The sequence below is a fragment of the Tinamus guttatus genome, unplaced genomic scaffold (assembly GCF_059628265.1).
Source record: "Tinamus guttatus ecotype Peru unplaced genomic scaffold, ASM5962826v1 Tinamus_guttatus_pri_ptg000023l, whole genome shotgun sequence".
Classification (NCBI taxonomy): Eukaryota; Metazoa; Chordata; class Aves; order Tinamiformes; family Tinamidae; genus Tinamus; species Tinamus guttatus.
In genome coordinates this window covers 2,323,843-2,347,593 of record NW_028288557.1, presented here as the reverse complement: position 1 = coordinate 2,347,593, position 23,751 = coordinate 2,323,843, and the positions used below count along the sequence as shown (strand labels likewise).

At 43.7% G+C, this 23,751-nt stretch overlaps 1 protein-coding gene across 2 annotated transcripts in view; it reads right to left on the bottom strand.

Moving 5' to 3' along the window:
• Window positions 1-23,751, bottom strand: part of MICU1 (mitochondrial calcium uptake 1) — a 65,680-nt gene that overhangs the window by 28,484 nt on the left and 13,445 nt on the right. For both annotated transcript variants that reach the window (XM_088525325.1, XM_088525320.1), the window contains exons 3-5: window positions 14,426-14,591; window positions 10,330-10,492; window positions 4,716-4,759 (exon numbers count right to left, since the gene is read on the bottom strand). In XM_088525325.1, the coding sequence (XP_088381451.1) occupies window positions 4,716-4,759; window positions 10,330-10,492; window positions 14,426-14,591 (373 nt within the window). The remainder of the gene's footprint in view (window positions 1-4,715; window positions 4,760-10,329; window positions 10,493-14,425; window positions 14,592-23,751) is intronic.

Sequence of the window (23,751 nt, the reverse complement as noted above, 5' to 3'; positions counted from 1 at the left end):
AGTGATGGGAATACAGATCACCTCCCAACTTGCAGTGTCAGTGCACGATCCCTGCCTTTTCCTGGGAAGCTCCAAGGAGGGAACATTCCACTTATTAATACTAGAAAGCTCAAGGGGGACATCCACTTTAGCACAAAAAAAGCCATCTGGTGCCCATTTCCTCTATGGCTTTTAACGTCACAAAGAGGTAGGACAAACTAAAAGCATTTAGTGTCATTTCCTTCTTTACTTACTAATGCCAAGCGAATTTTCCCCTGCTTTCCAGTTTCTTGTCTCCATAAAAAGCTTTTGAGGAAATTTTATGAGCTGTATCATCTGCCTCCAATAAAACCAGTGACAACAGTTTATCCTACCTAGGTCTGCAACCCTAACAATTCAACGTTTGCATAAATAATCTTCCCACAACTCTCATATCTTCGAAGCCAGAATGTTTCCCTAGACCCTTTTTAGAAGATTTGGCCAGAAAATGCCTGTCTTGTTGTATAATAAAAATAATTCTATAGCCTCAAGCAGAAAATATCCTTTTGACAGAGATAGAACCCACTGCAGTCTAATGAAACTGCAGAAATTGCAGTCTGAGGTCTCCAAAAATGCCATGAAATAGAAGGACATAGAGAGATATGTGCACAGGCTTTGATCAAAGATGCTCCCCTTTATAAAGGCATATGTTAAAAGTTACCCTGGGAGCTCTATTAAATGGGCCAAATTCAAATATTTGGAAATAAATCCTTTAGGCCAAGGATGAAGGAGAAAATTCAGGATTTCTTAAAGGAGTGGGGAGAAGGGTAAGCATACACTGTCCCTTTTACATGAAAAGTGCAGGTCATGAGGTCTGAAGCACAAACCAGTTAAAAAGCACATGCTGGCTGCTTTGTACCTGCCAGAAATCCTGGTGGAAGGGGAGAGGGTTAGAAAAGGGAAGAAAACGAGGGATGTGGTTACACCAAAAAAAACACAGCCCATAGTTAAAACAGAGACACAAGTTTACAGGTATTAGTAGCTGGAGGAAATGTTTCCCGGACACCTGGAGACAAGAATAAAAGAGCACATAGAGCAACCAGAGCATTTCTGAAGGGTCTGCCACACCAGCCCTGCAAGAATGAGCAACAGGATTAGTAGGACAAGAAGGTTATAGCGAGTAGAGCTCTGTCAAAAACTAAGTGTCACCAATTTTAGGTTCTGGGGATAAGGAAGGGCAAAGGACTTTCTACCATCCGCAGTAGAAAAGAATGAGGAACATGAATAGCACGACAGGGGGTGACAGGTAGTGACTTTCCAAAACAGATAGAGGAGTTTGGCTTCTTTGGGCAGTTCTCTGGGTCCTGGTGGGGAACTTGGTCATCATCCAAAAACCAATCAACTCTTCCACCTGAAAACACACCGCAGTCACTTTGTGTTTAAGCCCCAACACTGCTCAAGTCTAGAAATATATAGGGAAGACTGAGTTCCTCCATATCTTCAACTGCTATGTGTGCCAAGTAAACTTAACACTGCTGCTCTAAGTAGTTTGGAGGGACAAGTTTGGCTGGAAAGCAGGCAAAAAGACAAGTAGAGAAACCACAAATCATGGGCTAGGGACACAGGTAAAGCAAGGAGAGAAGCACGTGCCAGCCCACGAACACAGATTTTGGGATCATCTGCAATAAACTGCATCTCTGCTTGTTTCCACCGAGATATTTGTGGTGACTTGGGAAGGAAAGAACGTGAGGTTGTTATCTAAATCAGATGCCTCCTGCTTATTATGAAGAACACTACCTAAGTAAGCTCAGAGGGAATTTAAAAGCAGGAAATCCAAAATTAGACAGTGACATGCTATAGAGATTATGGGACAGGATATATGATGTCTCAAATTATCTCTGAGCCAACAGTTGAAACTGCTTACACCAGAGACTCATTTATTCCAAAGGCTCTTAACGTGGGAGCTGGTAGGACAGCCTATGGTTAAATTTACTGACTCCTATTTTCCTTGTGTCTAAGCTAAAGGAAGCACTGAGTATCCTTCTTGGTTAACAAGCACAATAAATCAGCTGCACCTGCACTTTAGGCTGTAGTTTATCGACTTGCAATAGTTTGTTATCTTTAAGAGACCATTTAAAGATCATTGAAAAGGAGGCGACTTTTCACTATGCCCTAAGGATGGTCCCTCCACCTCCAGGTCTCTCCATGGGGATCCTGCAGGCTCCTGGACTCTAAATTTCCCTAGGCTAAAGGTCTCTTAAAAACACTGGGCAGCTGGATCTGCAGCTTGCTTTAGAGGAGCGCCACTAGCTACATCATTTGTTCTAAATTTTTATTTTTTAGAGAGATTAATTGAAAAATTAAAGCTGCTGGCAGAATTAAAGATCAATCATTAACGCACAAACCAGAAGAACATCAAGCAAACAAAGGGCACATGAAAAACACAATACTTTCAGTACAAGCAATGTAGCATTAACAGAGCCCCCGCTCCACATTTATCTCCCTCTCCAGCAACTCCACAAGTCACTGCTAAGGAGCAGGAGGAGAAGGAGGAAGAGGAAGGAAGGGGGCATCGTATCCTCGCCGTGACGTTCAATCACACACAGCAAGGCAGAAACCCCATACGACGCCGACACGTCGCCCCAAGCCCCTGGCAAGGGCTGCCAAGGCAATCGGGCACTCAACTGGGTGGTTTTGTTTTTTTATTAAACATAAAAAATTCACAAGAGCAGCTCGTACACCTGTAATGCAGAGCCCTTTTTACCCTGAACACACATGCTCAAAGCCGCGCTGCTACTTTAAGCTGTCCTATAATATGGAATTGAAATGCAACTGATTGCACAGCTGCTTCTGGGCTTTGTACTGAATCCCTCCAAATTATTATTTACACACTACCATAAGTAGAAACATCTGCCTGCAACCAAAATCAACTCTTCTGCTCTTTAGCCAGTCTCTATCTTGCATTAAGGTGAGAGAATTTTCCAACTAAGACCCCAATCAAGCAGCAAAATGAGCACAAACTGCTATCAGAGAGCTGGGCCAAGTCTCATCATCTTTCTTTACCAAGGCACTGCCAAGGCCAACTCATTTTGTACTCTCTTCAGATTTTTCTCTCACCTGGACGTTACCACTACACCAACAGGCAGAGTTTGATATAGCCCAAAGATGTTTTTAAGGAGACAGCCAAGCACGAACCTCTTCATTTGAGGCAAAAGTCACCTGCTTCAAGGATTTTTAGACCATGAAAATGAGGTCCCAGGAGATCACTGCAATAAAGAACAGCACGTTGCACAACCCAGAATCTGCTGCCTAAGACCACAGCTCACATACATCCAGGTGCAGGACACCAAGGCACGAAGGAAGGGAAAGTCAAGTTCAGCAAACTGTTGGGCTTGGAGTCTTTTATCCCCCATGACGGGAGCCGGATGCAGGAGCCGAGAAACTATGGGCTACAACAGCGTGGGATTCCACTTTCTTCCCTAGAAAACAAGATCTTGTTTGTGTAGAGCCTAAGGGCCCAAGGAGATGGCTTGACAAGATGACATGATGAAAGTGGGCTGAAGGAAAATAGGCTGTCATGAAGCACAAGGAGAAGCATTTGGCATTTTTTAAAGAATCCATCTACTCTTTGTTTTTAAACCATCAAAAGCAGGCGCTGGGGGTGGGGAGACAAGCGCTCACAACATGTTTCAGAGCTCTGTGCATCAAAAACAACTGCCAAAATGCTACCTTCCAAGTGCCTGCTTTCCAAGCAAAGCCTTGCTCTGCTGCCTGGGTAACCAGAGCATTCTGCACCAGCAATGACAGGGACCTCGTTTATTTGATCACCTCTTTACCTTTTTCTCCTAAATGCAGGACATGCCAGGAAAGAGCCTGTGCTCAGCCCATGCTACGTCTGTAAAAGGCTTTAAATGCAAGTTTCCACACCGGGGCTTTCTGGAAATGCCTGACACCGCACATCAGGTCCAGAATTCAGCAGCAACGAGGCTACATGATAGCTTCCTTTGGGAAAAGTTGGCATTTGCAGATAACTCTGAAAACATCACTAAGAGCTAGACCATCACTGAGTGCCCACAGTGATATAACAGAGAATTTAGCCCAATCACAGCTACCTGCATCAAGGAGTAACGGGCACGCGAGCTGCAAGTCCCGGGGTCAGGGCTACTTCTGCTGTAGCTCCACGGCATCCACGTGTTTTATGGGGCAGTTAATTTGCTCTCAGATTTGTGTTAAGGACAGGATGCTGTGCAGGCAGATCAAGTTATGCAAGGCTGCTCCACACTAGGCCTGTGCAAACACCCCAAAATGTTACATATCACCACAGTAAAGACCTAGAGCTCAAAAGGGGGAAGAAAGGAAAGGCATTTGAAGGAAGGGAAATAAAGGCTTGGGAAGCAAATGAAGTTACAAGCATCTCCTTCCTTTGGGAATCAGGAATTAGTTCTGGAAGGGAAAGAGATCAAGTTTCCTCCTGGAAAAGTATAAACCATGAGCCTCAAAGTCACATAAAGAAAACTAGGAACTACTATTATGGCACATGATGTTTTGATGCTAAACAGTAAGCATAAAAACACACCAAAAACCCCACAGCCCTCTCTCATGGACTCTCGTGAGAGCAACACTGCAATGCTGCTGAACACAAGCTCCAAGGAGATCACATCCTTTCACTTCGACCCACGTGCAGCTAAAAACTCAAGGACTGCAGGTGAAAAGAGCTATTGAATAATAATATATGCTCAAGGATCCCACGCGCTCACCTTTCCATCGTAGCGTTTCACAATAAACTGGTCCAGGCCCAGGTCTGGAAAAGAAAAAGGGTAGGTTAAAAAAGATTTTCCAGGAAGGCAAAGTTACCTTTTCTGGTGCTTTTGCTTGAGTGGAAATTAGAAAGTCAAGTGTATTGGCTGAACAGGAACATCACTAGAAAATGTATAAAAAAAGAGAAGAACTTCTTCCATTTTGTACGTTACATTTTATGAAAGGCAACCAACTCACAGCACGAGGTACAAAAACTCCTTGCAGCAGGGACTAGGGCAGCACATGTCTCAAAAGGGTCCCAGAATTTGCTCCCAGAATTACCTGGAAAGTCTCCCAATAAATCCCAAAAGCTTACTCACATTTTTAATACAAATGTGCTTACAAATAGTCACATTTTAAAGCTGGAGATGCATTCCCAAAGTGGCAAGCGCTTCTGCTAGAAAAGCATTTGGGGACAAGGCAGGGAGGAAGGTTATTTATATTGCTAAGTTTTATCGCTAATACCAATCGCAGAGCAATTTTTCTATCTTTAAGAGCTATCCCCCCCCCTCTCCAAAGCATCTGCAGAGCTAGGAAACAAAAACCCAGTCTTACCAGGCGTGCCCAGCAGGCTGAACATGCACTGATGAACACACAGATACACAAGGTGACAGAAATATTCAGAAAGATTAATTATTTGTGCTTTGTGATATGAAACCCGAGCAATGCTGCCCAAAAGGAGATAAACCAGAACTGAGCCGTTCTGAGCACATAGGAGAATTTTGGACTCTGAGGAATAAAAAGCCCCCCGATAGTGACAAGCCATGCATTTTCCACCACGGATTATGATAATTATCACATCCTCATTTCAATCTCAATTAGCAAAGCCATATAAAAAGCAAACACCACCTCTCCAGCTGCGTTCTGCACCCCAACTGCCAGGGAAAAAAGGAAAACTCTTCCCATCCACTCAAAGGATTTGGGGTGGTTATGGGGCAGAAAGGGGAATCACTCCTTGCTGCCAAAACATCTCCTGGGCCTTTCTGAACCAAAGCAAAGGGACTCCTCCATCACCATTCCCAAAGGGCTTTCTGCATTTGTGCATGCTGAAGTGAGAAAACCCCTTCATGTCGTGCATGCCTGACACGAGTGAGGAGGTGTGTATTTATACTTATTTTCCCAAGTCAGCCTTCTTGCTTCTGAAGAATTTTGCCCCTGCCCAAAGTCATGGGCACAAGCACAGGATGAGCTTAGAGGAAGAACTTGTTTGATGTGTTTAATATACCTTATTCCACCAGAGCTGACTCCTGAGCACCCGCACAGAGACAGACTGCTCTGTTTTCCACGTTTATGTGTTGCAATAAGGCCGGTCTCCAGCCCTGCATGCGTTTCCATGCCAGGAAACAGCCCTGTGAGACATATCCCTGACAGCCCCATGCTACACATATACTCCTAGGAAGCTAAAAAAGGAGAGGAGTTAAAAATAGCAACTGAAAAAATGTCTTAATGGTAAAACCCATCTAACTGAACACAGGTGTTAGAAGAACAAGGAGGTTTCGAGTAACACCCAAAATAAATGGATTCTCAGTCCAACAAGCAGCAAGAAAAGATGAGATGGAATTGGCCAAAATTAGCAGGTCTGAGCACAGAGTTTCTCTTTGGGCAGGGGTTCAATGCAGCCTCATGAGTGTGGAGCTTCTTGGGTGGCTGTTTTCCATCAAATGCTGTTGCATGTAACCAGGCAGGATTCTCCCTGCAGGGGAGCCACAGACCACAACTCCAGGAAGCTCTGCAGGTTTTTGCAATGGTGCCTGGGCTGTCAGGCCTGCCCAAGCCTAGGAGCTTGCAGCATTTCATCATTTGCTGCAGAAACTGCTTACAACCACAGCAGTTGCCACAGACCGGTGTTTATCGTTACCTTCAACTGCAGAAACATTAATTTCTGTTGAGAAACTTAAGTTCTCCCAACAGAACGAGCTAATTCAAAACCTGTGGAAGTTGAGTCAAAAGGGTATTTACACGATCTTGACGTATAGAATTTTACTCGGTACTTTACACTTTTCCCAGTATGTTTTTTTTAAATGGACATATCTATGCCTTTTCTTACGAGTCGTTAATGTTAAAATGTGACAAAAGGATAAAAACAACAACAAAAAGGGGGATTGTTGCCCAATTCTTGTGGTTTTATTGCTTTGCATTATTTTCAAAAGAAAGGATTTTCCTCACAGATTTTTACAACAGGAATTGAGCACTTACGTGGGCAGGAGAGCTGCAAAACAGCAAAGAGAATCAAGGTAATTGAACCCAAAACCACACAGGAAGTAAGGTTATTATATTCTCTGTAAACTACATTTTTCTGAATGTAGGGGAAAAAAACGGAGCAGAGGAGCTATGGAAGATGTGGCACTGCAGCTAGGCGTTATTTGGGATAAGACTGACACTGCTCAATCACAAATTACTAACAACAGAGGCCACCAAATTCTTCTTTATAGAAAGGTGCTTTTACAGCAGTGCCAAAGAGTGTTTTGAAATAAACCCAAGTGACTTAATACTCACTGCCTGCCATGCTGGGAGGTGTCAAAGAAGAAATCCATGCTCTGTGTTTACTCCCTTCGTTTGGGGAGAGGAAGGATATTCCATGCACAAGAAAATACTTAGGTAAGGGAAAAGAAAAACACAAAGCAAGAACAACTAGCTGCTGCTCTCGTTCAGCTCCGCTTAAAATCTAAAGGTAATTGTATTGATTAACGAAAATGCACATGCCACAGGGCCACTCAGTTAATTACTACACTGGGTAAATATCTAAACAATCATTAAACTTTTTCAGCTATCCCAGAAAACAAAGCCATGGGGAGCAAATTAATCTCACCTTGCAGTTTGGGAAATATTTAACAAGCAAGTTTTTAGGAGAATCATTATGTTATATAAAGAAAGCAGTTGAGATCAAGGAGACTATGTAATGATCTCTTCCAGATGTCAACAGTTCCCCACTGAGATAGAATGATGTTCTCAGCTCCCTTCAGATGTTAGAACCTCGGATTTTTCATGTTACTTGGGTAACTTTCCCTCATTTTTCCTCCCCACGTGGTTGATAGACCACACAGACTTCTTTCTTGCACACAGATGTGCTAAAGGATTGATCCCCAGCACTGCAGGCAAGCCTGCTAACCACACATACTGCACCACAGCACTGAGGTTACCCAGCCAGTGCTGTAATTCAGGCTCTACCTTTGGAGAAGCAACTATTTAATCTCTAAGATTTTCATACTTGTTAACAGCTTTAAGACTGTTTTAAACATGCCAGCAATGGCCTTGGGAAGGAAAAGGCAAATTAAAAATACCTCAGCAATTACGATACCTGTGGTATGTCACAGCCTGAACTTTTTCAGCAAGAACCCATAATATGTTTAAAAAATACCCACAAAATGCTATTTTCTTTTCAAACCCTTAGTCTCCACCACAGATTTTCAGTGTTTCTTATGACCACGTTGGCTCAAGCAAACAGCAGGGATGAACAAACTGCTCCTGCCCACATAGCCTCGTCCAAGAGGCAGTGGGAGGAGAAACGGCACAAGGTTGCAGGGAGCAGGTAGCACTGCCCACGTTTCTGAAGGCACCTGGACTTTCCAGGGAGTGTATAATGAAATACATATTTTTTTTTTGGCAGTTTCCAAGTTAAACTGTACTTATGTGAGTTATTCTGACAGATATGTCCGTGCTGAGCAAGGATGTGCCCTCTCGAGCCCTCCTTGCCCACTTGTTTGCTTGAAAAGTGAAGTCAGGCTATGGCAGAAGGTTTCAGTGCAGTGTTTTGAGAAAGCAATCTGCAAGAGCTGATGAGTTGGCACTCGTTCTCCTCAAACGAGCAGCAAACAGGAGCTTAAAAATAAATTGCTATTTTATTGACAATAAATCAAGTTTTCATTCCCCTATATAATCTTTAAAAATTATTCAGGCATAACATACTTCACAATAAATTAGCAAGTTAAAAATAAGGGATTCTGACACTCTGTTACTCTCTTCATGATTTTATATTCTGCAGTGTTTTGCTCTCCATCAAGTGGCACAAACATTAGCGAGATGTTAGGGACGTTTCCACCTGGCACCTTGAGCACAGGCTCCCTGCACGTCAACAGAGGGGACCAGACACAGCTCAGGATCTAGATTGTCATGAGTTAAGCAAGCTAAATTAGGGCAAGATATAAAAACAATAAACCAGGCAGCAGGTAGCAAACTTAGTCATGCTGCAACTTCTGGTTCAAATTCATCCGTATCTCCCATTGCTCTCCATTTTAAAAATATTTAGGAACAAGGTTGTCACTGGTAGAGTTCTATCATAGTATCAAGTTCACTAGTCTTCTAATCCTCATTTACATACTTCATCATTTATCATGATTGTCATTATCTACAACACCCCTAAGAAGCAGGATCCGCCACGCTGGCTTGAAGCACATTTGCGCCAGTAACACATGGTGGTTGGAGACCAGCCTGGCCACGCTGGCTTCTCAGGGCCATTTCAGGTGCTCACTTAGTCAGAAAAATAATAGTTGCAATAAAAAATTAGTGGCTTATAACACTGACACGCTCTTCATTTTCACTTATCTCCAACACACACATTTTCTTTACCCTTCACCACCTATTATCTATGCATGCATTAAGTGCGCCACGCACTTATACTGCACTGAAAAAGAAGCTATCGGATGTCTGACAGTTAAAATATAAAAAATATGTCCTAGCCTTAAGGGGGCTGACAAAAAGCTAACTTATACAGGAAGACTCAGACTCAGCCAGGTGCTACTGCTTTTCAAAATACTAACTAAGGTGCTTCAGATATTTCAGATAATGGTGCTGAAATAGTTTGTTCACGTTATCTTCTGTTTGGTGCTCAAAATATTCCAGCACTGGAGATGAAAACACACAAGTTTTTTTTTTTTTAAAAAAAAAAAAAAAAAAAAGAGCTATTTTCTGGATTAGATCAAAAATGTCATTGATTCACAAGCATGTTTTAGCACACGTTTTCAACAGGATTGTTTTTCCTTCCCCCTGTATGTACTTCATATTGTTGTTTTGCCAGTACAAGTGCACACAGTATTTATTTAGCAGCTGTCAAACAGAACATCACAACAGTTTCAGTTTATACAAAAAACACTCTTAAAATGTAAGATTTGGGAGGTGAGGCTCTTCAATGCTTGAAAAGATAAGTTTTGACAGAAATCTGTTTCATTCTTGGAGTCTGAGACTACAAGACCCCATTTCCCCACATCTCACCCCAATGACGAACCTCCTCCCAAGCAGAACACATACAAAATCCTCCTGCCAACCAGCAGTACCAAAACTGCCACGTTTCATCCCAAATTTCTGGGGATCTGCAGCAGTCACAGAGGCAAGACACTGGGGGGTATGAGATACAGCCACTATTTGGCAGCACTGCACTGCTGTGAGTCACCCGGTGACAAATCACCCGTTTCCACATTGTCCCGGTGCTGCAAAGCACAGGTTGAGAACAAAACTCATGCTTAGCAGCTTGCAAAGCTGCCTTTCGTGCTCAGCACTGCACTTGCTTGCAAAAAGCAAAAAAAGCAGAGCCAGCTTTCTTGCCGTTTGCTGCAATTACTCCCGGCACGCTTCACTTACGTTCGGGTTGTTTTTCATTAGGGGTGATCGATCGCACAAAATCCTGCGGCGTCATGAAAACCTCTGACTCGCCGTGCTCATTTATTACTTTCAAAGTTGCAAAGTATCTGAAGATTTTGTCTGGCGTGGAGTAGGCTCTGATCCGGTTCTCGTATTCCATCACCTGGAAATAAAATTTAACTGGTGTTAGAGCTGCTTTCTCTGCCGCAACACCTACCTTGGCAGCTGTAAACCCTGCTAAGATTTTCCCATATTACGACCACGTTGTATATAAAAACAGTAGCAAAATGCTCACAAGAAGCAATACTGGAAGCATCGGGAGTCCCAATTATCCTGTAAAATTGGAAGTCTTGGCTCCTGATGTCATGGGATCAAGAACACACACCAGGATTCTTCATGATGGAGAGAAAAAAAAAAAAGGTGGGGAGGAAGGAAGAGAGATCAAAAACCCTAAAGGCCCTTTTACACATGAATCTTAAAAGGGATATCAATCAATATCAAGGAGTATCAAACTAAAGAATCCCAACATTCTTGCAACATTCTTGAACCAAATTCAGTGTTGAAGGGCCTGGGTCATGATTAATCAGTGATTTAAAAAGAAAGGGAGCTATCTTGGCAAGCTGGGAAAGAGCATGAGTTGGGGCTGAAGCTTGGAAAAAAATGACTTAAAGCTCCAGCTGGTCACTTGACTCCATCCAGCCTCACTTTTTCCTCTTTTCTATCACATTTTTGCAAAATTCTGCCAGTGTTTTCTACTCAGTCCTCCTCTTCACACCAATCTGCCATTTGGTGACTCTGCCAGCAGAGATTATATTGTACCTCAAACTATTTCCCCAAAACAGACAGCTGGAGCTCATTACAGAGTGGAAAGCTTTAAAAAACAAAAATCAATATAAGGCCACAAAGAGGAGGGAAAAAGGTAGAGAATTAGCCCCACACTTTGCTGGGTATTAGAGCAGAAGTCTTTCCTCATTAACTTTTATTTCTACATAATCACACACGAGGTTCAATATTCCATGATGTGCCGAAAACCTCCACTCATGCTGGCCAAGGGCCACATTAAGGAAGAAATACAACATTCTGCTGGGCAAGGAGGAGCAGGATAAAGGAGCTGCCAAAGCACCTGTAGGTCATTCAGTGCCATCTCAGCCTTGTCCTCCAACTTGGGCAGCTTCTCCACCTTAACCCCAGTCTGTGGTTTTGTAGGAAATTCAGGAGTAGCTTTGGGTTTCCCTTCCTCTACTGAGAGTAGGAAAAAGCCTTTGCAAAGGGAAGGTTTTGGAGTGTGGCAGGTGGAGAACTAAATTTCCTCTTGCTTCAGGCCACAGCGCAGGAAACGAAGCGTTTCTAACCACCAGCTTAATTTGAAGTAACACTTGGCACGGTTGGCACAAACGGAGCTAAACCAGCCTAGCAACCCCGTGAAACAAATAAAGCCCCTGAACTCGTGCAGGTAGAAGGGCTAGGTGTTGCCCAATCTGCCTTCGGGAGTCCAAAGTGCACAGGGTGAAGCAGCAACACAGCTGCCTCGAGTCTCGGGCACCACAAAGAGGGGCTGCCCTTTGCTCAAACCCAGCTGCTGGACAGGAACTGGGCAGTGGCTCTGCATGCCCTGATCTCACCCTATGGATACAAGGTCCTTTCCAAAGCAGACATGAGGAGGCAACTTGCTTCACTCTAGTGGGAAAATGGGTGTCCACACAGCTGCTCTTCCCCAATAAGCACCAGTCCTTTTCCCAGTGGAAACCAGGCAAATCCTCACCTGGCTCAGTATAATCTGGGTCTCCTAGAAAGATATTATTCTACCAAGAGGGGGAAAAAGCCACTTTGGACATGTATTAATGCGAGCATGCACTGGAGAAGACAGACCACCAAGTAATCCCTATTGCTCTACATGCCTGAAGCTACAGTGGAGATAGTGATGGCCGTGCTAAGCCCCAGGTTAAAAGAACAATCCTATGCATGAAATTAGACCCTAAACTAACATCTCAATCCACTTGCAGCAGCAGAACGGGCCCTCCAGCACGCTGGCTTCACGGCGCGCTCCAGACACGCCAACAGGGCAGAGGAATTAGCATTCCTTTCCATTAAGCTTCCTACCATAACGTGCACGGAAATGAAGTCCGGGCACAATTAGCGCTCGTAACGCAGTGTACCTGCCAGGACTTAACGACCCTCGCAAATAGGTCTCGTTAAGGTAGTCCAGGCTCCTCTTAGCAAATTAATTGACACAGCAGCCTGAGCGCAGCACACACTGCCAGTTATTAACATCAAGCTAAAAAAAAAAAAAAAAGCAACATTTCCCCTAAGCAGGCAGGACCTATATATCACATACATGACAGAGCACATGCCCTCGCACCAGCCATACATGGTGCCAGCAGCACCAGCCCTAAACAATTTCTCTCCAGCTTCTCCACTGAGTCACTCCCCAAAATAACAGCGAGAGGCCGTATTTATTATCCACCACTCATCAGGAGATCCATTAAAACCAACACTGAGATAACAAACAAGCAGTAGAATTAAGCTCAACTGAAAGCCTTCTTCCTTGAGGAAGAGGCCACAGGCTTTGCATCGAATTACAGGGAGTTGGAGAGGGTGGTTTGGAGTCTGATATGGAGAAGTGCTGGGAATTCCCTGGCTGCTACACGTGGCTGATGAGGCAAACACCTGGGTGAGGAGCCCGCGCCTTCCGCAGGCATCACCCACTGGCACCACCTCCTGTGACTCACAGGAGGAGGAAGCACCAAGCCCACAAGGGAGCTGCCCAAGCACAACACCAAGGCCAGCACCGCAGACGCTCCTGGTTACGGCCTGCATTAAGTGAAGCGAAAGCAGCATCGGGTTCAAGGCAAGTACAGCAAGGAAAGAGGCTCCTAATGCCCAAGATAGAAGTCCTCACTCGCAAATAAGTGCTTCCTGACTTTTCTAGCCAGGAGCAAGCAGCTAAGTTGGACAAAAATGAGTCTGCCTACTAGTTCTATCAACAAATGTGCATTTATTTAAAAAGCCTAGATGCGTGCATGAAGGTGCATCGTGTCTTTGCTTGGGGCAACCAGCCTCCACCTGCCGACACCGAAAGAACAGTCGGCCTTTCCTGAGTGGTACTGGCAAAGGTTGCGATTTTGCTGATGCTGTCACTGTACTCAACACCCACTTGCTGAGAAAATTAACAGAAAAGAAAAATGCAAAGGCCCTGAACAACACTGAGCATCTCAACCCAGGAGCTTTCAATTCACCCAACTGGCACCAGAGTGTCACAGCAGGGAAAGTTCATGGTGCCAAATAGCACAAGACACTGGAAATTCTGGCAAACTCATCTAATCTAACCCAGACCAGAATATGATTCAGCAGCTTCAAACAAACTCCCTCCTTGGGTTTTATGCAAAGCTATTAAACCAGTCTATATGACCATCCACAATTTAACACCTAATGAGATGCAGCCTCAGGATACGGACTTAAAGTAATTATCAAAAGCAAATCAAACAGAAGAGGATTTGTGAGGAATACAGACTTCCCCTCTCCTCTTCAGCACTGCAAAGATACTAAAACAGGCCAATAAAACCAACATCCAGATGAGTTTTTTTTTTTTTTTTTTTTTTTTAAAGCGCCATCTGTCAACTCTCAAATACAGGTCTCTTCAGAGGGAATCGTACATCTTGTAACAACAGTGGTTACCTCAAGTACCAAACTAGTCAGATAACTCTGAAGAGCTCAAAGCTCCTGGGATCCTGCAGCGCTGAAGGTGAGTCACAATCTGACAATACAAATGATTGCTCAAGCTTTCCTCCTCCAAAGACCTGTCTGATACGAAAATTAAGTAGGCAGAGGCTTAGAGAGAAACACGGTCTACCAGGATGAGGGAGAAAAGTTGCATTCCAACAACTAAGTTACATGGAATTAAGGGAAATGGAATTAAAAATACTTTTCCTACCACCCTTCCTTCCACAGGAGGAAGCTAGGACAGTAGATTCCCAGAACTGCAAGGTTTCTTTAGAGAAGGCAAGCATGGAATATGCACTCCCATGAAGTTCTGTGCAGATATTCTCCTTTTTGCTGCAGTGCCCTTGTGGCCATATAACGGGGCAGGGATTCCTACCTTGCGGTCCCTGAAGCCCGAGCGCTTCTTCTTCCTGCCTTCTGGCTGCGCCTCCTCGCCGCCTGCGGCTACAGCCTTCCTGCTGCTCTCCTCTTCCTCATGCTTCACCTTCTCGCCCGCTTCTGCCCTTGGGCTGTGCTTTACAGAGGAGTCTTCCGCATAGGCCCTGCAACCAGCAAGAGGAAAGCGCCAGTTTAGGAGATTTCACAGCTCTGGCTATAAGGGTGCTAAAGCTCATCTATATAGAGCGCCCCATGAGGCTGTCCACAAATGAGGTGATCGCTACAGCTCAGCATGAAGGCCTGCAAAACAAAAAATAAAAAAAAAAAAAAATCAGAGGTCTCCAAGGAATATTGTGTGCTTTCCTGCTTAAGCTTTAAATCCTAACATCCCCCAGTAAAAATATGATACTGCAGGAAATGCACTTTGCTGTCACAGCAGGTAGGATTCGGATAGAAGAGCAGCCCCCCAGCACAACTGATTTACTTTTTGGCTCCAACAGGTGAGGGGCTGAGTTTGATTCCTCACCCAACAGCCTGTAGGATTTGTTCATCCACAAGCTCCAAATATCACTCTGGGGAGGGCAAAGTGCCCCTTCTCCTCCCTGTTCACAGATACAACATCCTAAGCATGTCAGCAGTAATGGCTTGAGGAAACTGAGTGCTTTAAAAGAGGAAAAAAGATCTAGCAAATCAGCCTGTCTGAAGTTTAGGCTATTTTGCATTGCTGGTGAATTTTTGGGGCTAATTGCAGCAAACACATTTGGGGAGGGCACATTTGCCACGAGTCTTCTGATTAAGTTTCATATTTTGGTATTCTCAGTAGCTGAGAGAACAACTATTTGTAACTGCAACTTTCCTCCTATAAGACTGCATTAGGGAGGAGGAAAAGACAAATAAAAAACATTAAAGCAAGCTTTAAGCAAAAGGATTTCATATTTCATTCCATCAGTCAGCTGATAAACACGGCCCCTGTGTATAAAGCTAATAAAGAAGAATCCGGGTCCGTCTTCCCTGCAACACAAGCTCCGCAGCAATCCTGGCACGTCATATTCCAAGAAGAATACGAGGGCAGGACTCCTTCGGTTATTTTTAAATGCTACCAAATAAGAATACAAGTCATTCCTCCCCAGCACCCAATAATTCACTAACAATTGCAGCCCAGGATGGGTTTGGAAGGGCTAATGAACTCAAATCCTTCCACGGACTGACAGGAAGGAAAAACAAGACTATCCAGAACAAACTCCTGCAGCGGAGACTTAAGAGCAGAATGAATCATGATGAAATACTATTGATTTATGAAAAAGCTTTGCTTTTTCATACAAAAAATGGAGTCCAACACGCCAGCCACTCCTTATGGGGAAAGGCCCTTCCCTTTAATCAGCACTGGCATGTGCTCCCAACATTGTTACTGCCCTACAACGGCAGCCAAAACCGCAGCGAGCTGCTGCCAGCCGAGATGACAACACTAGCGCTGACGAGGGAAGTCCCTCTGCAGGCAGGAAATCAGCCCTGAGGATCTCTAAGAGCATCTCTTAGGAGAAGGTCACCGAGACACAGTTCAAAATCGATTGCTTATCTACACAGCCAAGCTGCGCCGGCCCAAACAGGTCAGCCTACCTGTAGCAGGGAGCTTTGCTGCTGTGATACTTGCCTGTAGCCATGTGAAGGAGCCTGGCAATGCAGGTTGCAAAAGGCTGCTGGAAAAAGCTCTCTGCTCCAAAATACCTGTCTTGCTCTACTGCCAAGATGGGTGTCCATTGCAAACATTCTGGAGAGATCCAAGTGCTGCTTGTCCCTTCAAATTCCAGGTTTTCCTACTGAAAAGGAAGGGTCTGGTAGAACTTAGCATCCATAAAAACAAGCAGCCTCCAGGGATGGGGAGGACTTGCGGCAGGAGTTCTCTTCTGTCTCATCCCCAGCTCCATCACATCAGCAATTCTTTTAATTGGGTCAATTAGACACTGACCAAAAATGGTGAGGATCCACAGCCCATTTTTTCAGGCAGTCATCCCTCACAGAGCTTAGTACTTGGCTGCCTCCCTCATCTTTCACAGTATTTGACACCGACTTAAATTAACAGAACCGATTTGTGACAAACACTAACAGCAGCACACAAATTAAGACAGATTCCGGAGATGAGTATGAGCAATTAGTTAAAGAAATAACTCTGAATCTCAGCCACAACCTAAAGCAGGTCAAGGAACATCATGACAGAACATCTCGAGGGTTTTTTTTTAAGCACAGTTTCATTGCATGCGAGTCATCTACGCCTTATCTTACATCCTATTAGACAACTTAATTAAGATTGCAGCAAGCTCAGCAGCTTGCAGAATGTATTTGCTAAGATTTGACCATGAGCTTTAGAAAAAAGGACTCCAGCGTTGCCAAGGGTCAAGTGTGACCTGCCTTTCATGACACTCTCTCCTTGTCACACTCCAAGGTGTCCTTAGCCGAGCTCCTCTTCTCCCTGGCAGATGGGACACTTGCCTAAACACAGGAACCCACGTGTTTTCTTTGGCTCGTGGACTCTTTTCCTGCTCCCACATCCTCATGCATCACTGTTACTCTTCGAGCCCACAACTTCCTGGGATTTCAGTATTTGCTTTCCAACCTCTTTTCAGCCTCAGCAGAACGACTCACTTGGTGTTTGCAGAGTAAAGAACCTCCCATTCAGAACGAGGAACTCATTCACTGCATCAAGATAAACACTAGTCATTTCTATGTGGCAAAACCTAGAGCTTCCCACTGCAGAAAATTCCAACATGGCTGAAAATTGTGTTCAAAGAGACATCACCAAGAGCTCACTAACAAAGTTTCAATCCAGTAAGACTTGACATCAATCCTGACCTGCTTCACACACTATTTTAGTCTTGTTTACCAAGAAAAACCATTTTCCAAATGGATAGAGCATGTCCAGAGCTCTGGAGCCCAACGTAGGAGCCTACAACAGAAGATGCTGCAATGCTGCCAGCACCACCTCTGTGTTACTATGCATGGCAAGCAAATCATAAGCAAACAGCATATGCTGCTGTGGCAAAGGCAGACATCCTAGTGAAAGCATTCAATTCAGGAGTGGTTGAAGAGGGGCAAAATGGAGAAAAAGGAAAGAAAAAGAGAGAACTTACGTTAAAAATGCTGCTGGACTACGTGTCTCGGTCAAGCAGGGGCAAGACAAGAAGCAGAGGTGCTTATGGCTATAAGTGAAGCAGCAGCACGTATATGCACACGCACGCAAACATTTTAATGTTAAGCACAGGAAAGCGTTGCAATCAACTGCCTGGGAGGGTTTATTCCATTACTGCCATCTCCATCACTAGAGAATTTCTAAAAATAGCAGGACAGCTGTCTGGACAGACAGGCCTCGACACAAGCTAGCCTGCCTTGGCAGCAGTGCTAGCGCGAGGACTTCTTGTGCTCCCTCACAGACACGAGCACCTCTGCTGCAGCCTTCTTGAAGGGGACAGCTCGGAAGCCTCTGAACCTACAAGGCTTTAGGTCTGTCCTCCCAGCTACCTAGGATTAGATGGGATAACAGAGCACTGCTCCGTAGAGATACCTCCCGGCCAGCTTGCAGAAAACAACTGCGTTGTGGAGGCCATTGAGCCTAGTGACACATGCTGGAGACATCCTGCTGACGCCATCCTAACGCCCTCGTCAACTATCCATCTCCATTACTGTTAATTTCTTAAGCCAGGAAATGCTGCTTAGGGCTCACCTTGGGCGAGCTTGAAGGCAGCACCGAGCTGCAGCTCTGCCTCTAGCCTGGGTACAGGCTAGCTCAGTTACACCTGGCATGCATGGAAAGGGGAGGGAAAACTGCAGGTATTCCCAAGAAATTAATAGCAAAATAGTGTGCAAAATGGGTAAGGGACAAAGAATATACTTTTTTTTTTTTTTTTTTTAAATCAAGGTTAATGTTATAGCTACCTATGATATTGAAAGTTGCTCTCAAACACATTAATTGCTCATCTGGAAGCTGTTTCTCTCAAAAAGGCAACACAGACTCTCCACTCGCATGGTAGCCAAGGCCTGTGTTCCACAGCAACACTAGAGATGTCGATTTTCTGTCCTGTAGCTCTGGGAAAGTTTCTCTGAGAGTCTGAGGTTCAGTTTTATTAAAAGTTGTCCGAGACTGTATAGAAAAATCATTCATTATTGAATATTTGTTGCTATTCTATAAGCCTAACTCAGTGTTATTAATATTTGAGAACAGAGCAATCAGTATAATCGTAGACCTGTTACATGGCCCGAGACTGGTATCAGACTAAGCAAACAAGACCTAGGCTTTTTAATTAAAAGAGGGTAAAGAATTTGGTGACAGTCAACAAGAGCTTGCAGAAAATGAGTCTTGTCAAGCTAAACTGATGCCACTTCTTGATGAGATTACTCGTGTTATTGATAATGGCAATTGCACTGGTGTAATGAACATAAATTCCCATATGGTATTTCACTTGCTACTATAAAATGACATTGTGATTAATAAACTATAGCCATAAAAAGCAAACCAACATGACACATTCAATGGATTAAAAAACAGGTAATAATATGCTTCAAAACACAAGCATTTGATCATCAACGAGTGGCTGAGCTTCTCCCAAGCTCCAACAAGTTCCTGGCCTTATGCCGCCTTTTATTAATGACCGAGAGGATAAAGTCACTGGCTCCCTTAGGATCTATCAGTAAGGCTTCAGAGACAAGTCTAGCTTGCTAAGATAAGCACAAGTGAGCAAAGCCAACCCAACATAGCCAAATACCAAGGGGAACGTCTAGGAACCACCACCAAGGACCACGTGTACGTGACAGGCTGCAGTTGTCCTAGAAGCTAACAACTCCAAAAGCAGCTTGATGTCTTTGTAGCTCATCAGCTCAACGTAACTCCTGGCAATTCATCACAGGCCAGAGAACTAATGCAAACCTTTTATATAAAGCACAGGAATCTCACATCATGTCAACGTCAAACTGCTTCTGTCTGGCACGGAGACAGCCGTCCTAGGATACTGCATTACAGTGCTTCAGGTTTAACATCTTTTTCTCTCCAAATCCTACCCAAGAAGAAAATTTAATATTTAGTAGGACGGGTTTGGGAGTCAGAGCTTACTCTTTATGGACTAACAAAGAGCAGGCCAAGCAGCAAATTGATCATAGTTTTAATGCCAACCAGAAGAACAAGTTAGAGATCTTTAAGTAACAACAACACAAAGCAGCAGCTGAAAGCAGGCACTAGCATTCACTGAGATGAGGTCAAGGTGGGGGAGAGGAGAAAAAAAAGATAGTTTTCCATGTTGTGGTGCATTCAAGCAGTTTCCCTACCATATTCTGGCCCAAACAGTTTCAAAAAAAAAAAAAAAAAAAAAAAAATCAAGATCAAGTGAGCTTCCCCATCAAAATGCAAGTACTGCTTCAAGCTAGGCTATTAGATAAGAAACAAACGTTAGTTCCAGGAAGTTATAGTCCATATTATATCTTGTTTCACCTTCAGCAATCACCACCCCTGGCTAAAACACTATTAACTTACTGGGTGTGTTATAAACATCAAATGCCAACTACAGAAAATAGGTCAACATGAATTATGAGTTTAAGTCCTCCTTTGCTCAACTGAGTTCTTTGAGAAGAAGGATTTTCTCTGTAAGGACAGAGAAATCAAGCCTCTGTATGAAGAGTTTATCCATCCAAAACAGTTTTCCATCTGTTTTAACCTATACCTATGTACATGCACCTATAGTTCAAGCATTGCCAAAAGGTTTTGAGACCAACACCAGAGCCCAGGTAGCTGACAGTGAAGGCATATGAATTCTTTGACATCTGTTCCCTCGACCAAGCATCCCCTTTTATTCAACAAGCCATTAAGTAAAGACATGTTACAACATTAATCATTCCAGCATCATTTTTACTTTGCAGACTTACAGGCTCAGCCTGCGAGGCAATAAAACTGGTGAACCTCCTTGTGTGCACAGGACAAAGCAGGAGTTTCCCTGCCAGGGCACTTCCCAAGGAGCCTTCGCTTGCCTGAGCTATTCAATTCATCTTCATTTCCCCTGAGGATGGCATGAGGACACAAGAGAGCATGGCTAAAAGGTAAAGCAGTGCCAACTGAGGACTGCATTATGTAAAATAGTTAACCTAGCAAGGAACTTGGAGCAAGACATGGGGGAAGAAGAAAAAAGCAGTCTTGCCTCAAGAAACCAAGTCTCTGACCAAAGACTTTAAGCATTGTGAAGTTCTTACTGCTTTAGATTCCTGCAGAAACACAAAACCTTCAACTATTTTACAGGAAGTTGTGAGGGGAACAAGATGCCTTTAGATTTCTTAATTCCCCTGAAACCTGGTCTAGAAACAGACAACCCTGTGGGCTAATCACTCAAAAACAGCATAGAGCTCTCACCAGCAAGTCTGAGAGTCAACTGAGCATCTTGGGGAAGGAGACACCAGGAGAAGACCTGATCCCAAAGGGGCAACACTTCATGACTTCATAGGCATTCTCCTTCCAAGCCCAGAGTTGATCAAAATCAGATAGTACTTGCAGTGTATTAATCACACACTTGACATCTTTCCTTGTCAGCCAGGAAGTTCTTCCCGTGCTCCACTCCCAGATAACTTCTTGGAAAAGTATTGCTTTCCACAGAGCTCCTGGAGGTCAGCCAACAGGCTGGTTGCCAGGCAGGCAAGGTGAGCTCAGATTAATAGCTGTTTGGGATAAAGAGCAAGCAGTAGGCAATGACTTGGCCACCAGAGGGCATCCATATTGCTTAAAAAACAGATAAAAAAATAAATTTCAAGTGACATTAAAAGCCTAAAGAGTTCAAAACACTTTCTGGCTTATGAGATAGAAAATGTGAAGTTTAGTCCCCATAGGAGAAGGAAAGTCATAGTGAGACAGATGCTTCAGGAAGCAGTTCCTGGCACCTCCAGCAGGCTCCGAGGCAAATGAGATCCGGGATTTGCACAAGGCAACATTTAAATAAGACTTGGTGAGCACACACACTCGCTAATCAAATTCCATGACCCTAGAGGTTTAGGGAAATACCTGTGCTTTAAACTTTGCAGTTCACTTAAGGTGACTCCCCTGCAGAGCAGTTCCGATGTTTTCCTAACTGACTCAAATTTGGCTTTGGCTCTTTCCCTGGCATCAGCTTCTTTCCTTCTCCTGCTGTTCACGGGTAAAAATAATACGAAGCCAAAAGCCACCAGAAAGGACACAGTGCTCTCTGAAGACACCACTCATAGATCTATATGTGTCTCCAGGCCTTGGAAGAAAATCCTTGGCACAGCAACCTCATGCACAGTCCCTTAACTGCCGCCTCTCCAACCCTTGAGAAAGGGAATTAAAAACAACTCAAAATAAAAATAATGCCTCAAGGAAAATATCTACATTTTTCAGATTTCCTATATCAGGTCAAGTAGTACTCAATATATCTATAGCTATAAAACACACTTCTCCCTTCTTGAAGGATTTATGTCATTTTCTTTATTTCACTAGAACAAAAATTAAAAGTGTCTCCATTTCAGCTGGCATAAAGTATTTCCATCAATCTCATCATTAAAAATGTATTCTAAGCAAATTACTCTAAAGTCCCCAAGACTGCGATGGAAAAAGTAATACATTCTTAAACAGAGTTAGCTAAGGGCTGATCTAGGCTTCAAAATTAATTGTAGGGGCTCTGAGGGAAAGAACCCATGCAAAGGGAAGAGAAAAAGCAGAAGCTCTTTGTGTCAGCAGAGGGAGGAAGGTTAGAAAGAAATGGTGTTTCCTCAAGAGAATCTTTTGGGAAAGCAAGCAGAGATGACAGTTGGCCCAAGGAAAAATCCAGGAAGAAAGGGAAAGAAAGGTAAAGATGTATTGAAAACTCAGATTTTTTCAGCAAAAAGGAGATCACTCAGGCCATTACTTGAGCCCAGGCTAGGTCATGCACAGTGCAGGACCTCCAAGCTGACCATAACTCCTCTTCATTCTTATCTCTTCATTGAGTCTATTCTACACTAAGACCTTTAGGAAGCAGGAGCCATATGCACCAGCTTCCAGCACAGAAAATGAGCAGCCTCATTCCACACAGGAAGGGAAACACCTAGAGAGTGCAAGTCTGCTCAGGCATTGATTTCCCTCAATACTGGCTCGATTTAGTGACAAGTTTCAGGGTAGAATTCCTGATTTAAGGTCTTCCAGGTGTTCACTACCCACAGATTCTACCAGACAGGATGGTTCACGAGAGAGAGAAAATAATCTTTGGCCATTTAGTGAGGCACCAACTCAGGGTCTGAAATTACAGACACAGACCATGAGATTCACAAGACTATCAAGAATGGATTTTATTTTAATAATAAGCTTGCAGTAAACTGTAAGGTTCAGTAGTTCTCATATATTAACACCTCATTTAGATTAACCAATGATTGCATGAAGATTTATTTCAATTAATTAGTCAATTCAGTTTATTATATTAATGCCCAGATATTTAATCTCTTCTGTTGCCAAATGAAAAACCCCAGAGCGTTAGTTATAGCTTCTGAGTTGTGAATTCATTAGTTTAAGCTCAGTTATTTGCATTAGTGAAGTACAGTTTGTCACAGCAGAACAGAACAGCATTAGCTACTTGTGTATAATTATTTTAAATATATAAAGCACGTAGCCATAGCTCACAGGGGAAGGAAGCCCAGCACGTACTGTGAGGAACTCCTTGTACAGAAGTAGATTAAATGTGATGGATCCCATCAACACACTTCCAGTTTTAAGGGGGGGTCAGAGGAGAAACCTTTGCTTCCCTCTACCACAGGGGTTTTTAAAGAACATCTTTTAAACTCTTGACTGGCCCCTGTACCCTTATGCAGGCTTCCTGACCCCAGCTCTTGCTTCTGATGGTCCTCAAAGTGTTTCCTGTGGAAGCAGTCTGAAACATGCTCTTTTCAGGCTCTCTGTGAGAGCCAGAGCCACCACCTGAGGATGCCCTGTCTTTCCTCACGCTACTAAATGGAAGGAGTAACTTCACATAGGATAAGTTCACATAATCACTGCATTAATCCCTTTTCCAAGGCGTTCGGTTCTAAGAACTACAAATCTGGGTCTGTGAAAACTGGGAAAAAAGTGCTGCTCTTTTCCTCTTTTCTTCATAAGCGAGAGGTAGTGCTTCCTCTGTGCTGAATGACAAGAATTAGGGTATTTGCACAAATAATCCCTCTAATAGGGCATCATTTCCTACTTACCTAGATTTCCGCTAGCCCTAGAAGCATAAGGGTTTCAAACTCTCCTAAGTTTGTCCTATTCCATCTTTAATGCCATAACTTTAAGGAAGAAGAATTATGGGAAAAGAGAAGAGGGCGACTTCATACAGAAGT